The sequence below is a fragment of the Notechis scutatus genome, chromosome 4, assembly GCF_049901735.1.
Source record: "Notechis scutatus isolate UNSWTSFEM ecotype Mainland chromosome 4, rNotScu1.2, whole genome shotgun sequence".
In the NCBI taxonomy this organism is placed as follows: domain Eukaryota; kingdom Metazoa; phylum Chordata; class Lepidosauria; order Squamata; family Elapidae; genus Notechis; species Notechis scutatus.
Window position 1 is genome coordinate 52,058,260 of NC_142012.1, and position 15,971 is coordinate 52,074,230.

The 15,971-nt window shown below is 46.6% G+C and overlaps 1 protein-coding gene across 1 annotated transcript in view; it reads left to right on the plus strand.

Moving 5' to 3' along the window:
- RGS12 (regulator of G protein signaling 12) overlaps positions 1 to 15,971 on the plus strand; it is a 64,865-nt gene that overhangs the window by 36,729 nt on the left and 12,165 nt on the right. Inside the window, exons 9-15 of the mRNA XM_087963440.1 lie at positions 447 to 600; positions 1,654 to 1,730; positions 3,035 to 3,235; positions 4,548 to 4,621; positions 6,235 to 6,361; positions 8,091 to 8,187; positions 9,106 to 9,176. Of these exons, the coding sequence (XP_087819566.1) occupies positions 447 to 600; positions 1,654 to 1,730; positions 3,035 to 3,235; positions 4,548 to 4,621; positions 6,235 to 6,361; positions 8,091 to 8,187; positions 9,106 to 9,176 (801 nt within the window). The remainder of the gene's footprint in view (positions 1 to 446; positions 601 to 1,653; positions 1,731 to 3,034; positions 3,236 to 4,547; positions 4,622 to 6,234; positions 6,362 to 8,090; positions 8,188 to 9,105; positions 9,177 to 15,971) is intronic.

Genomic DNA, 15,971 nt, shown 5'->3' on the forward strand with positions numbered 1-15,971 from the left:
CAAAGCCCCTGAAGGCAAGACAGGAAACAATGGATGGAAACTAACCAAGGAGAGATTCAACCTGGAAATAAGGAGAAACTTTCTAACAGTGAGAACAATCCACCAATGGAACAGCTTGTCTCCAGAGGTTGTGAGTGCACTATCACTGGAGGTTTTCAAAGAAAGGTTAGACAGCCATTTGTCTGAAGTAGTATGGGGTTTCCTGCTTGAGCAGAGGATTGACTAGAAGACCTCTAAGATCCCTTCCAACTCTGTTATTCTGACAGCTACTTGTTTATCAAGAAGGCAATCAAGATGTGCCTTGTTAGTTTGTCTTGGCTGCAAGTGTGTAACGGTGGGGCCTGTGCGTAGGACAGGCAGCAGAACCAGCCAATATGAGCACTAATTCTGATGAAAGAAACCATCCTCGCGGAAGTGGTTTTTTTAAAAATTGCACTTGTTGATAGTTAGGTGGAAAAGCCAAGTCTGGGCGCTCCTTAAATGAAGAATCTGGAGAAGAAGATGGCGAGAAAAAGAAAAAAGGGACTTTCTTTTCCTGGTCGAGAAGCAAGAGTTTGGGGAGGTCACAGAAGAAGAAGGAGAATGGCAATTGTCTCAAAGGTGAGTTTTAAAATCCAAAAATGAGGCCATGGGGAAGAGAGAGGGATGGATGGATGGATGGATTCTGAGGAGGGAGGAAGGAAGGAAGGGAGGAGGGAGGAAGGGGAAGGAAGGAAGGAAGGAAGGAAGGAAGGAAGGAAGGAAGGAAGGAAGGAAGGAAGGAAGGAAGGAAGGAAGGAAAGGGAGGGACAGGGAGGAAGGAAGAAAAGAGAGGGAGGGAGAAGAAAGGAAGGAAGGAAAGAAAAGGGAGAGGAAGGGAGGGGAAGAAGGAAGGAAGGAAAGGGAGGGAGGGAGAGAGAAGGAAGGAAAGAAAAGGGAGAGGGAGGGAGAGAGGGACAGGGAAGAAGGAAGAAAAGGGAGGGAGGAGGGAGTGGAAAGGAAGGAAGGAAAGAAGAAAAGGGAGGGGAAGGAAGGTAGGAAGTAAAGGGAGGGAGAGGGAAGGAAGGAAGAAAAGGGAGGGAGGGAGAGGAAGGAAGAAGGAAAGAAAGGAAAAGGATGGATGGAATGATGAAAGGATTCTGAGCAAAGAAGGCTTCTGAGAGGAAGAAAAGGAAGGAAGGGAGGAAGGAAGAAATGGATGGATGAAAGAAAGGAAGGAAGGAACCAGACCCACTTTTGAGCCAACATTGGGAAGGTAGTTCAAACTTTTAAAAAAAAAAACCACTCGCCAAACATCCGAATGTAAATCACACATCCATAAAGATGCTGCGATGGTCATTAAGTGTGACAAACGGTCATAAGTCCCTTTTTTCAAGGCAGTTGTCTCTTCGAGCGGCCACTAAGCAAACCATTGTAAGTCGAGGACCACCTGTATACAGAGACAGAAGGGAGAGTTAGAAAACATCCAGAATGTCAGTCGCAGCCACATTGGTTCATTTTTTTAGGGAACAGACTCCTGATACTTTTGTATGATTAGAGAATTAAAACCGGCAGAGACTAGATTTCGTTCAGAGATTTAAGCGGAGAAATCTCGAAAGCTGATTCTCGACTGTTGAGGAAGATTGTGAGGTAATTGAGCTAATTGAGACTTTCTGACGGAATATTTCTCCCCAGAGTCTTCTCAGCCTGGTGAGCTCTCCTATAGACATCAATCACAAGATTCCTTGTCTTCAGCTGCGAGTCTGGAGATGGTAAGACGTGCCCTTTTTGGACTGAAAATGTGCATGAGGATGAACTATTGTCTAGCTCCGTGATGGCGAACCTATGGCACGCATGCCACAGGTGGCCCACAGAGCCATTTGTAACAGCACGCGAGCCGTGGGCAAATTTACCTCACTGCGCATGCGTGCGCCTCACAGCTGGTTTGAGGCCTTTTTCAGCCTCCCAGAGGCTTCAAAAAAGCCTCTGCAGGCTTTGCAGGCCGAATAATAGGCCCATTTGGTCACTTCCTGTAACACCGGAAGTGACAAAACGGGCCTATTATTTGGCCTGCAGAGGCTTTTTTCAAGCCTCCGGGAGGCTGAAAAAGGCCTCAAACCGGCTAAAAATCAGCTGTGAGGTGCAGTGCAGGTAAGGGGGTGGAGGCAGGGGGGATTGTGCACTTATGCGCAGGGGTTGTGGGGGCGCACATTGCCTTCTAGGTGCTGGCATGCAAGCATGCGCGTACCAGCGCACGCACAATTTTTGGCACAGGAGCCCAAAAAGGTTAGCCACCACTGGTCTAGCTTAAATAAAAGGTCTAGGGGGGACATCATAGCGGTCTTCCAGCATTTGAGGCGCTGCCACAAAGAGTAGGGGGTCAAACTACCCTGTTTCCCCAAAAATACAACCTAGCCCAAAAGTAAGCCCTAGCTTGATTTTTTTTACACGTGCGCCCAATATAAGCCCTACCCTCAAAATAAGCCCTGATGAAGATTCCACCCATTCCAGAGTGGACGGGTAAAAATTAAGCTAGGGTGGAGATGGGGGTGGTGGAGCTGCCCTACTGCTTACCTTTGGACAGTTGTAGCCAGGCCTCGCACACCCCGACACCTGCCTGGCCGGCCCATTTCTTCTGCAGCCAGCCAAGGCTTTCCTGAAGGCCTCTGTAGCTGATAACAAAGCTCTGGATAACAAAGCTCTGTTATCGGCTGCAGAGGCCTTCAGGAAAGCCTTGCTGGCCGCAGAAGAAGAAGAAGTTCCTGAAGGCCTCTGACAGCGAAAAGGAGGTTGGGGGTGATGCGCCCAAGTGAGGTTAGTCAGTAGATGACGAACCAGTAGAAGACCTGGTGACTTTTTTGGTGGACGTTTATAAGTAGGGATAGGGCAAGCGTTGTCTGAAATGGTATGGGATCTCCTGCTCATGCAAGGGGGCTGGACTAGAAGACCTCCGAGGTCCCTTCCAACTCTTGTTATTCCATGTTCCGCATTCTAAATGTGTTGCTGTTCGCGTTAAAACCCCCCCACTTTGTTTAAATTCCCCGCTCGATTTACCAGTAACCCTTTCTCTCCGAAGGGTGAGCCCTGCCGAGCCTCGGGACCCCCCACCGCAAAAGAGAAGCCCCCTCAGAGTTGCCACATCCACCTCCCAGATGGCTCCACTTCGGTCATGCCTGTCCGAGGTGGGGCCTCCATCAAAGAGGTGCTGTCCGGCTTCTGCGAAAGGCAGCGGATCAGCATGGCTGCCGTCGACCTCTTTTTAATCGGCGGGGACAAGGTACTGAATTATTATTTGTAATAATAATAATAATAATAATAATAATAATAATAATAATAATAATAATAATAATAATAATAATTCATTTTTAGGCTACTTTTTTTCCAAGAGTGGTGCAGAGATTAGAGAGAGGAATAGCATTTGGGCTTATATACCGCCCCAAGAGCACTTTAGAGCAGGGGTCTCCAACCTGGGCAACTTGATTGATTGATTGATTGAAATTGTTTAGAGTCTCTTCCTTGAGCAGGGGTTGGACTAGAAGACCTCCAAAGTCCCTTCCAGCTCTATTCTAATTGGTTGATTGATTGTTTGATTGATTTATTGACTGACTGACTAATTGATTGATAGAAATTGTTTAGAGTCTCTTCCTTGAGCAGGGGGTTGGGCTAGAAGACCTCCAAAGTCCCTTCCAGCTCTATTCCAATTGGTTGATTGATTGATTGATTGATTGACTGCCTGCCTGCCTGATTCATTGATTGTGTGATTGATTGATTGATTGACTGACTGCCTGATTCATTGATTGTGTGATTGATTGATTGATTGACTACCTGATTCATTTATTGTTTGATTGATTGATTGATTAACTGCCTGCCTGATTCATTGATTGTGTGATTGATTGATTGATTGACTGACTGTCTGATTCATTGATTGTTTGATTGATTGATTGATTAACTGCCTGCCTGATTCATTGATTGTTTGATTGATTGATTGATTAACTGCCTGCCTGATTCATTGATTGTGTGATTGATTGATTGACTGACTGCCTGATTCATTGATTGTTTGTTTGATTGATTGATTGATTGATTAACTGCCTGCCTGATTCATTGATTGTTTGTTTGATTGATTGATTAACTGCCTGCCTGATTCATTGGTTGTTTGTTTGATTTATTGATTGACTGACTGATTGATTGATTGAAATTGGAGTCTCTTGCTTGAGCAGGGGATTGGACTAGAAGACTCCAGGGTCTAGAAGACTCTATTCTGATTAGTTGATTGATTGATTAACTGACTGACTGATTGATTGATTGAAATTGTTTAGGGTTTCTTGCTTGAGCAGGGGATTGGACTGGTCCCTTCCAGCTCTGTTCTGATTGATTGAAACTACGGCCAAAATGCATTGTTTATTTTTGCAATAGTTTAATGGGCTTTAAATTCAATTGAAAGAAGGCAAACACTGGTCAGGAATCTCTGCTTTAGGCCTCTCCAGATGCCTTCAGTGGAGTAAAAGTCTCACCTCTTCAGGAGCGACCTTGGAAGTTCTCAAGTCCTTCAGCCTTTAAATGTGACGGCTTCTCTACTTTTATGCCTGCAGCCACTCGTACTGCACCAGGACAGCAGCATTCTGGATTCTCAAACTCTCCGCTTAGAAAAAAGGACACTATTTCGGTAAGATTGGAAACCTGCTCTGATGCCCTTCTCTTATGTCCTCCTTTCACACTTACAACTGTTGCCGCATCCCCTTGGTCACGTGAAGAAAAGGACCAGGTGAGACAGGAGAGCAGTGTTCCCAAGATTTGAGGGGCTGCCACAGAGAGGAGGAGGAGGGGGTCAAGCTATTTTCCAAGGCATCCAAAGGCCAGACAAGGAATAATGGATGGAAACTGAACAAGGAGAGATTCAACCTGGAAATAAGGAGAAACTTTCTGACAGTGAGAACAACCAACCAATGGAACAGAAGTTGCCTTCAGAAGTTGTGGGAGCTTCATCACTGGAGGCTTTGAAGAAGAGACTGGACTGCCCTCTGTCAGAAATGGTGCAGGGTCTCCTGCTTGAATGGGGGTTGGTCTAGATGACCTACAAGGTCCCTTCCAACTCTTATTCTGGTATCCTTCCTTCCTTCCTTCCTTCCTTCCTTCCTTCCTTCCTTCCTTCCTTCCTTCCTTCCTTCCTTCCTTCCTTCCTTCCTTCCTTCCAACTCTGTTATTCTACTATTCTTTCTCCCTCTCTCCCACCTTCCTCCCTTCTTTCTCTTCTTCCTTCCTTCCTACCTTCCTTCCTTGTTATTCTTCCTTCCTTCTTCCTTCTTCCTTCCTTCCTTCCTCCCTCCTTTCAAGAAGAGACTGGACAGTCTTCAGAAATTCCTCTCCTTCCTTCCTTGACTAGATCCTTCAAGGTCCCTTCCTTCCTTCCTTCCTTCCTTCCTTCCTTCTCCATCAGCCTGGAGGTTTCAAAGAGACCAAGAAGAGACTGACAGTCTCAGGGCTGGGGTGGTAGTGGTTTGATGACATAGGGATCCCCTCCTGCTTGGGCGGGGGGTGGGGTTGCACTAGATGACCTCCAAGGTCCCTTCCAACTGTTATCGTATACTCAATGGAAGAAAAGTTGTCTTCGTGAAGTTGTGGGAGCTTCCCGGAAAGCCTGGAGGCTTTCAGCGCCATCTTTGAGACAGGATCGTGCCTCGGTCAGAGATGCTGTGGGATCTCTGTTACGGCGGGGTGGTAGTGGTTTGGACTAGATGACCTTCAAGGTCCCTTCCAACTCTGTTAATCTGTAAGCAGATGCTTGGCAACTGGTTCACATTTACGACGGTTGCAATATCCCTGGTGGTGGTGGTGGTGGGCAGTTGCTAAGCGAGATTATCAGGATTCCAGTAGTCACCCCCATTCAAATCCTGAGTCTCGAGCCAAACTTCCAAAACTTCAAAAGGATTTATTGGGAGTTAACATGTCCGCCACTGCCTGGGTGTAGCTGTCTCTGAGACACATCATTCATTGTCACCCTTGACCCTGGTCTTCCCTCCACCCCCTGGGTGTATCGTAATTCATATTCTCCAATGGGACACATCCATAGCCCAGAGCCATCAATCATGCTCTCCAGTTAGAATTTTGCACGGCAGAAACTTCGGTCACCTAGTTACTATCTTTGAAAACATTTATGGAATGCAGTTTTTCGATTTCCAAGCTGCTGCACTGCTCCCCCCTCCCTTTCTGCTGGCAACTCTAAAAAGACCATAGAAATATTTTATGAGTTGACACACTCAGTCTATCTATCCATTGTAGGCTTGACCTGGTCCCTATAAACAGATCGGTCGGTTTAAAGGCTAAACCCACCAAGCCGGTCACGGAAGTCCTTCGTCCAGTCGTTGCAAAATATGGACTGAATCTTAATAACCTCGTGGCCAGACTAGTAAGTAATTTGTTAAACTAAAATAATGGTGTTTTTTTTTAAAGTTTTCAACGCGTGGCATTTTTTCTGTGCAATAAATAAAACAATCTTAACCTCATTTGTTTTTTTAAAAGACAACACTAATCTCACCGATAGGATTTTAAAGCTGTTTTATTCTGAGTGCTTTCCTCTCTACATGTTCTATTTTATAGAGTTCCAGGCTCTACAGGTAAGTTTTATTTCTTCATATTTATTTTTTAAAATTTGCATTGGTGCCTCCTGGATTTGGCAGCTCGCAATACATCGGGCAGTATAGAAACAATAGATTAAGAAGTAAAACCAAAACAAAATTGATATTCCTTCGTGTCCACTTTACTTGATTTCCCGTGAATTAAACACGGGTATCTAGCAGGCCTTCCAGATTCTGTACAGCTTTGTTCCCTAGGCCAGGGATCCCCAACCTTTTCGACGCCGTGCCCGGTTCCGCGCCAGCTGGCGCCGCGCCCAGTCGGTTCTGGCGTCCAGCTGGCGCCGCCATCTTTTTGACGAAAAATCACTTCCGGTGACGTCACCGAAGTGATTTTTCGTCAAAAATGAGCGGCGCCAGCGCTTCTGGTGAGCTTTTTCGGTAGAAATGGCTTTCTACCCGAAAAGCTCACCTGAAGCGCTGGCGCCGCCATCTTTTTGACGAAAAATTGCTTTTTTACCAAAAAGATGGCGGCGCCCAGCAACCAGCGGCCCGGTAAGGCTTGTTCCGCTGCCCGGTACGGTCCGCGGACCGGCGGTTGGGGACCCCTGCCCTAGGCCATCTGTCTGGGAAACTCGCAGGATTTGTTTTTCTCGCCGTGTACAGATATACGTCTGAGCTAGGCTGTGTTGTTTCACTGTGTCATATCGGATACGTGGGAATATGCATAAATTTTTATTTATTTATTCTGTCATGGTTATGTAGTGTATATTGGAGGTGGTGACCTTTTGGGAGCTGTATGCAACAAAATTGCATTTTAATTTATGCCAATTAGTGTACATTCAAAGTCATAATAGAGTTTATTCTATTCTATTCTATATTCCATTCCATTCTATTCTATATTCTATTCTATTTTATATTCTATTCTATATTCTATTCCATTCCATATTCTGTTCTATTCTATTCCATTCCATTCTCCAAATTGTACATTCCAATCCATTCCATTCTATTCTTCATTATTCTATTCTGTTCTATTCTATTCTATTTTCTATTCTATTCTACATTCTATTCTATATTCTGTTTTATTTTACTCTATTTTACTTTATTCTACTCTATTCTATTCTATATTCTATTCTATTCTATTCTATATTCTATTTCATATTCTATTCTATTCCATTCTCCAAATTCTACATTCCATTCCATTCTATCTTATTTTATTCTACTCTATATTCTATTCTATTCTATACTATATTCTATTCTATATACTATTCTATTCTATTCTGTATTTTATTCTATTCTATATTCTATTCTATATTCTATACTATTCTATATTCTATTACTATTCTATTCTATATTTTATTCTGTATTTTATTACATCCCATCCCATCCCATCCCATTCTATTATCATTTACTACACCCATCTCATTATCAAGAAACGATGTTCTAACAGATCATATGTTCAATCTAAATTGCTCCATTTGTCCTGTTACGGTGCTGACCACGAATTTAGTTCCTCTAAATAAATGCCATTTTTTTCTCCCACGGCGCTGAATTTGATGACAGAACGGCGAGCAAGATCCCTTAGACCTCGGGGCACCCATCTCCAGCCTTGATGGGCAGAGGGTGATTCTGGAAGACAAGGTTTCGAAAAAGGGGAAAGGTAAGCGGTGCTGAAAAGCATCTTGCTAAACCAGGATCCCGCCTGCAGGATCCAGCCGAATAACTGGCCGCTGTTCGGGACTATTAAGTAAAGCTTCCAAATACAGGCATCCCTCGACTTATACCACTACAATTGAGCTCAACGTTCCTTGTTGTTAAGTGAGACGTGTGTTAAAGTTTTAACACACATTAAGGCCTTTCTTGCCTCCACTGTTAAGTGAGTCACTGCAGTCGCTAATTAGGAACACGCATGTTATGTGAATCACTGCAGTTGATAAGCTCGTACCACAGTTTTAAGTGAATCTGCCTTCCCCATTGACTTTTGCTCGTCAGAAGGTCACAAAAGGGGGTGGAGTCTGGACAACTGAATTGAGATGAGTGTTTCCTGGCTGGATGCCCTTCCTGTTGCCAGAGGGGAGTTTTGTTCAGCAGATATATCCTCATTGTGCCCAGAGAGAGAAATTTCTGCTTCTACCTAGGATCGAACTCACAGCCTCCTGATTGTGGGGCCAGAGCTCCGCCTCTAGGCCACCCCACCGCTTACCCTGGGACACAGCCATGGTCCTAAATATGAACCAGTTGCCCGGGGTCTGAATTTGGATCAGGTGAAACGCGGGGAGGCTGCAAAGGCCGTAACTATGAAAAACGGCCCTCCATCACATTTCTCTGGGCCTTTGACTTTGAATGGTCACCAAATGAATTGTTGTAAGTCGAGGACTATCTGTGATCTTCCCGAGGCCGTTCCAGGGAGCCCAGGGGGGTGGCAGACGAGGGCATCAAAATGACTCTCAGTCGGCCATGTGCCCGTCGTGCAGTAGCCATGACCGTTCTCGATCGTTCCCTCTTAAGAGGAAGCGTGTGAGCGGGAAACATGGGGCTTTTGAAAAAAAAAAAAGAATTACATTTCTATTGTTCACAGACAAGGGGAAAGGAGCATCCTTAAAACACAGTGCGACTGTAGCCACTAATGCAGGAAGCCAAGCGCTCACAGTAAGTTCTCTTCGATTATTTGAAACTCCTGAGATTTCCCCCTCCCCCTCCCTTTTCAACATTTTCTTCCCAAGAATTAAGAGGGTTGGATGAGTAGAGCCCCACGTTTGCTTTGTGCTGGTCCTTTATTATTATGTTTGCATTTCCCTGGCTCACCAGTTCACCCTTCGGTGTGGGACCTGATGGGTTCGTCAGGAGAGAGTTGCACAAAATCTGTCTCGCAGAATCCAGAAGAACAGAGTTGGAAGGGACCTCGGAGATCTTCTAGTCCAACCCTCTGCTCAGGCAGGAAACCCTACACCCGTGATGGCGAACCTATGGCACGTGTGCCACAGGTGGCACGCAGAGCCACTTGTGCCAGCACGCGAGCTGCAGGCAAACCTACCTCACTGTGCATGCGTGCACCTCACAGCTGATTTTTGGCGGTTTGAGGCCTTTTTCGGCCTCCCAAAGGCTGAGAAGCTTCTGCAGGCTTTGCAGGCCGAAAACTAGCCCGTTTTGTCACTTCCTGTTTTCCAAAAATGCCGGAAGTGACAAAATGGGGCTAGTTTTCAGCCTGCAAAGCCTGCAGAAGCCTTCCTCAAGCCTTTGGGAGGCCGAAAAAGGCCTCAAACCGGCCGAAAATCAGCTGTGAGGCATAGTGCAGGTAAGACGGCGGTGAGGGTGGGTGGGTGGGGATTGCATGTACATGCATAGGGGGCATGGGGTGGGATGCACATTACCTATCGGGTGCTGGCATGAGAGCATACAAAAGCACGCACAATTTTTGGCACAGAAGCCCAAAATGGTTAGCCACCACTGCCCTATACCATTTCAGTCAAGGTGGTTATCCAATCTCTTCTTAAAAATCTCCAGTGTTGCCGCATTTACAACGTCTGGTGGCACAGGTTAATTGTTCTTACTGTCAGGAAATTTCTCCTTAGTTCTAAGTTGCTTCTCTCCTTGATGAGTTTCTATCTTATTGCTTCTTGTCCTGCCTTCAGGTGCTTTGGAGAATAGCTTGACTCCCTCTTCTTTAGGGCAGACTCCCCTGAGATATTGGAACACTGCTATCATGTCTCCCCTAGTCCTCCTTTTTCATTAAACTAGACCCGTAATGGTGAACCTATGGCACGCATGCCATAAGTGGCACGCAGAGCCATCTCTCCGGGCACTCTAGCCATGCTCATTGCTCTTTTGGATTTCAGTGCGCGCCTGCACGCTGGCCAGCTGGTCTTCGTGCACACCAGAGCACAGGAAACATCCCCTAAACGTCTTTGTTCCTCTTCCCTGCACTCTTTTGAAAGCTTCCTGTCCTGCCTTTTGGTCCTTTGAGAAAATAGTTTGACCGCCACCCCGTCCTCTTGTTTGTGGCAACCCCTTAAGTGACATCTGACAGTATGTCATTTGCTCCAAACTTATCGTAACTTTGCAGATTTGACAGTTGCAGATGCATAACGTTGGCTTATCCATTGGGGAAATAATATTCCTTGGCCATCTGCCCCATAAGCAGGATAAGGGGCCTAGTTTAGGGCCAGGATGTTTCTTGACATGTACCTCCCCAACCACCCCCCAACATGAAGAGGATCCTGGTTTTCTGAAGGTGGCTTCCTCAACATCAGCCTGCCACTGTTGCGCAAAAGCTCAGGGACAAAAATGGCTGGGAGCAAGGGTGGGATGCTGCCGGTATAATAACTGGTTCGGGGATCGCGCGCGTACATGCCTGATGTGCAGGGGTGGGATTCTACCAGTTCGCACCTATTTGCTAGAACTGGTTGTTAACATTCTAAGCAGTTTGGAGAACCGGTTGTTAGAATAAATTATTGGCCTAATCCTGTAAGGAAGGTAGGAAGGAAACATTCTGGTGTTGCTTACAGAAACTGCCTCTCCGTTAACCCTTATTACACTCTTGGCAAGACTAGACTTCCTGTCTCAGGAACTTCTCTGGAGTTTTTTTCCCCTCCTTTGCTGGTACTTTGCTTGTGTGGAGTGACCATTCAAAGTTACAATGGCACTGAAAAAAGTGACTTATGGCTGTTTTTCACACTTACGACTGTTGCAGCATCCCCACAGTCATGAGAGGCCAGGCGAGGATATGCATGCCTCGATGTGAGTGATATTGAGTTGGCCACACCTAGCCAATAACGTGACCACCAAGCCACGCCCACCAATTAAGCCACGCCCACAGAACAGGTTGTTAAAAAATTTGAATCCCACCCCTGCTGACGTGTGCTATTGCGTGCACGAACAGCAATACAATAATCCTTACCTGCTATGTTACTTTGAGGGAGTAACACAGCTGAGAAGCGGCAATCTGCTCTTCCGTGCTGATCAGCTGGGACGATAAAAATCAGTACAGCGGGTGGGCGGGAGGGCCCACATGATTGTCGGAGCGAACCAGTTCACTCCCAGCTGATCTTCAGAGCTAGGGATTCGTCCGAACCGGCAGAATCCCACCCATGGCTGGGAGGGAGACTCCAAAGATGGAGGAGTAACTCCATAAAGCTTTGTTATACCACCAGGGATTGGTTAGGTAGGTTCTCGCTCAGTCAGTCAGTGGAAGGTCAGGGGTAATCTATCCTGGCAGCCATTTTATGCGCCCAGATGTGTTTTCCTCAGAGAACACGGCTCTGGTTAGCATTTACGACGTCGCCACAGAAAGGCAATAAATCAAACTCTACGACACCGCCACATAAGGGAATCCTCGACATACAACCACAGTTTAGGCCAAAGTTTACGCTGCTAAGCGGGACATTTGTGAAGCGGGTTTTGCCCCCATTTTATTACATTTCTCTCCGCCATTGTTAAGCAAATCACTGCACTGGTTTAATTTAAGTCACCCGGTTGTTAAGTGAATCCGGCTTTCCCAGTAGACTTTGCTCGTCAGAAGGTTGCAAAAGGGGATTGCATGACAACCCCCCCCCCCCCAGGACGCTGTGACCGTCATAAATATGAGTCAATTGGCAAGCCTCTGAATTTTGATCACCTGACCATGGGGAATGCTGCAACGGTCATAAGTGTGAAAAGCCGTCATCACTCACTTTTTTCAGTGCCCCTGTAACTTTCAACAGTCACTGAATGAATTCTTGTGATCAAAAACTACCCGTATTTAGGAGCAATTTAACAAAATATTAGCAGCAAACACAGAGAAAATATTAACAACCAGCCAGGATTGAAGTTCTACAGGTTGCTAAGTGAGACATTTGTGAAGTGAGTTTTCCCACCATTTTACGACTTTACTCGCCACTCATTGTTAAACGAATCCCTGCAAGGGTTAAAATTACCAGTTGTTCAGTGAATCTGGCTTTCCCCATAGACTTTGCTTGTCGGAAGGTCGCAAAAGGGGATCGCGTCTCTCTCTCTCTCTCTCTCACACACACACACACACACGGGATGCTGCACCAGTCATAAGTGTGAATTTGTATCACGTGATTGCAGGGATACTTCCACGGTCGTTAAGTGTGGGGAAACGCTGATAAGTTGCTTTTCTCAGCGCCGTGGTAACTTCGGTCACTGAATGAACTTATTGTAAGTCGAGGGTGAGCTGCCTAGCACAATTCCTGCTTTCAGCTCATCTAGGGCAGGGCTGTCAAACTCGATTTCATTGAGGGCCGCATCAGGGTTGTGTTTTGTTCAGAGTATTGCAGTGTAAATTCAGCGCCAGAAAAAGTAAACACAGATGGCTGAGGCTTCATTTAACTTCTTCATAAACACATAAAGTAAATTTTACAATACCAGTCGTAGATTTCTCCAACGTGGAGCAAACTCAAACAGAAGCAGACATGTTACAGGTTCAGAGCAGAGCAGCAACTCAGCTTCAGCTCAGAAACAGACCTCAGTTTCACTTTAGTTCAGCGGAGGAGATAAGCAGTGTCATTTTCAATAGACAGACTTCAGAGCTGCAGAGCTTAATGTATAGAGCCATGCCTAGGCTACTTCTAGTTTCAGTTTCCAAACAGTCCTCATTGGCTGACTTAGTTGCTAGGCCTATTCATTGGCTGACCTTGTTACCATGCTCTATTCCAGTTCATGAATATACTCTTGACATGTTTGACCTGGGGGGGCAGGGATGCGTGGCTGGAGGGGGGGGCATGGACAGCTTGACAAAACTCATATCGGGGGCGTCTGTGGTTACCCAAGCGTTCTGCCAGTGAAAATGGGTTCCGTTTCAGCCAAGACAGCCTCCTGCCACCCTCTGCTGGCAAAAATGGAGCTCCCGGCCTCCATTTTCTGCTGCAATGGCCTGCTGCTGCCCTCTGCCGGTGAAAACAGAGCTTGTGGAGCTGTGCGTGCCCTCCCTCCCCCCCCCCCGGGCTCCATTTTTGGCCGTGACGGCCTCCTGCCATCCTCTGCCGGTGAAAATGGCGCTTGGGTGTGTGTGCATGTGAGCTCTGTTTTCACTGGCAGAGGCACCGCGGGGCAGAGCCCTTCACTGTTTTCTAAGCAACACTAAGCAACCCCTGGGCCGAATTCAGCCCCTGGGCCTTGAGTTTAACCCCCCCAGTCTGGGGGTGTGTGTCTCGCCAGGTATCCATCTCGGCTGTTTGTCCAGAAAAGGGGCACCCGGGAACTGCTTAAGAGCCCCATCTTGTGTCAAAGTCCTGAAAAGAGGTCTGTGAATTAACCCCTCGTTTGGGAAACCGTCTGCTGACCGTAATCCTCTCCCAAGATTTACGTGGGTGATTAGCATGGCTTGGCCCGGATCACGCGTTGTGGGACTGGAATTCCGACAGGGTTTCACAGGGGGGTTAGCTAAGATTCTTTGCAGTTCGGGGAACCCCCAAATCCCACTCCTGGATGGCCCCTCCCCTCCCTGGAGTCTCCACGTGGCCCGTTTTGGATGCTGGGAAGTGGAGGGCATGCACGGAGGCTCGGGGAGGGCAAAAAATGGGCTTCCTAGAAGTTCAGGAAGGCCGGAAATAGGCCCTTTTCTGGCTTCCAGAGAGCCTCCAGAATCCGGGGAGGCCATTTTTGCCCTCCTGGAGGCTCGAGGAAAGCCTCAGGAGTCTGGGAAGAGCAAAAACACCCCCCTCCGCCGTGGTACAGGAGGCCAACTAGGCCACACCGACTGTGGCCACGCCCACCCAGCAACCAGGCAGAGGACCCTTTGCTGAAATTTTTTAAGCCCACCCCTGGATTCCGACAATGGTGCTTCCCGCTCCGGAGTCCTTCTCTCCGTTTGGGTTCATCAACCGAGGCTTTCCGCGGTAGGAGGTGTGACTTGACGTCCCTGTTTGACAGCATAAAAGAGAGAAAAATAGTTAACACAAGCATTTCCGTCCTTTGCAGAGTTTAGACTTTGCCAGAGTGGATCCTTCAGCCTGGGAAGAGCCCCCTCCCGCAGACACCCCACCCCCTACCCCAAAATTGGCACCAGAGCCCTCCGACAGTAGTTAACAAATTTGCAGTTTATTTATTTCTTTCTTAATGTAAAGATAAGGGAAAACTTTAAATACAAGGTAACCCCCGACTTGCAATGGTTCGTTTAGTGGCCGTGCAAAGTTACCGCGGCATTGAAAAAAAAGTGGCTTACGACCATTTTTCACAGTTATGACCTTTCCTCCATGGGCAAGTGAGCCGAATTCAGACACTTGGCCACTGACTCGTACTTATGATTGTCCCAGGATCACGCGATCCACGGGTTACTAACTTATCAACTGTGGTGATTCACTTAACAACGGAGGTGAGAAAAGGTCGTAAAACAAGGGGGCAAAGGTCACTTCACAAATGTCTCAGAAATTTTGGGGCTCCACGGAGGCTGTGTGTTGAGCCCTACCTCTGTTTCAATCCACCAGAGAATTGTTAGCTTTGCATAAAAATTCTTATAACCTGTTCGACTTTTTTTCGCCCCCTCCTCTTGATTCAACGCATATAACTCTTGATTCAACGCATAGAAGCCGTGTAACTAAAGTGCAGGTAATTCTTGCCTGCACAAAAGGCTTGTCTCTGTAAGGGCTCTTCTTGTGAATTTTCTTTTTTTTTACTTCCCGCAAAAGGGGAGTCTAAAATTCTTTTCAAGGAGAAAAAAACAGATAAAACAGAAAATCAGAGTTGGAAGGGACTTTGTGGGTCATCTAGTCCAACCCCCGCCCAAGTGGGAGACCCTACACCATTTCTGACAGAGGGCAGTCCAGTCTCTTCTTGAAAGCCTCCAGTGATGGCGCTCCCACAACTTCCGAGGGCAACTTCTGTTCCATTGGTTGATTGTTCTCACTGTCAGAAAGTTTCTCCTTATTTCCAGGTTGAATCTCTCCTTGTTCAGTTTCCATCTATTGTTCCTTATCTGGCCTTCGGGTGCCTTGGAGAATAGCTTGACCCCTTCCTCCTCTCAGGCGCAGCCCCTCAAATATTGGGAACACTGTTTTCCTGTCTCCCCTGGTTCTTCTCTTCCCTAGACTAGCCATGCCCAGTTCCTGCAATTGTTCATCGCATGTTTTAGTCTCCAGTCCCCTAATCACCCTGGTTGCTCTTCTCTTGAGATTCTTTCTAGAGTCTCAACATCTTTTTTTATAGTGTGGTGACCAAAACTGGACGCAGTACTCTAGGTGTGGTCTTACTAAGGCTTTATAGAGTGGTATTAGTACCTCCCTTGATCTTGATTGTATGAAGCAAAAGGCTTGTGGATACTGGGGACTACAGTCCAGTAATTTGTAGCGAACAAAGTCCCTTCTCTGTTTTTGGCATCTTGTGTCTTGATCTCCTTCCAAAGTAAATTGTGATTGCAATAACAACATCATGTCCCTATCAAGTCTCAGCCTGGGCATTTTCTATGCCGGATCTAAAAACGTGGAATTTCCTGCTCAGCTCTTTAATAAA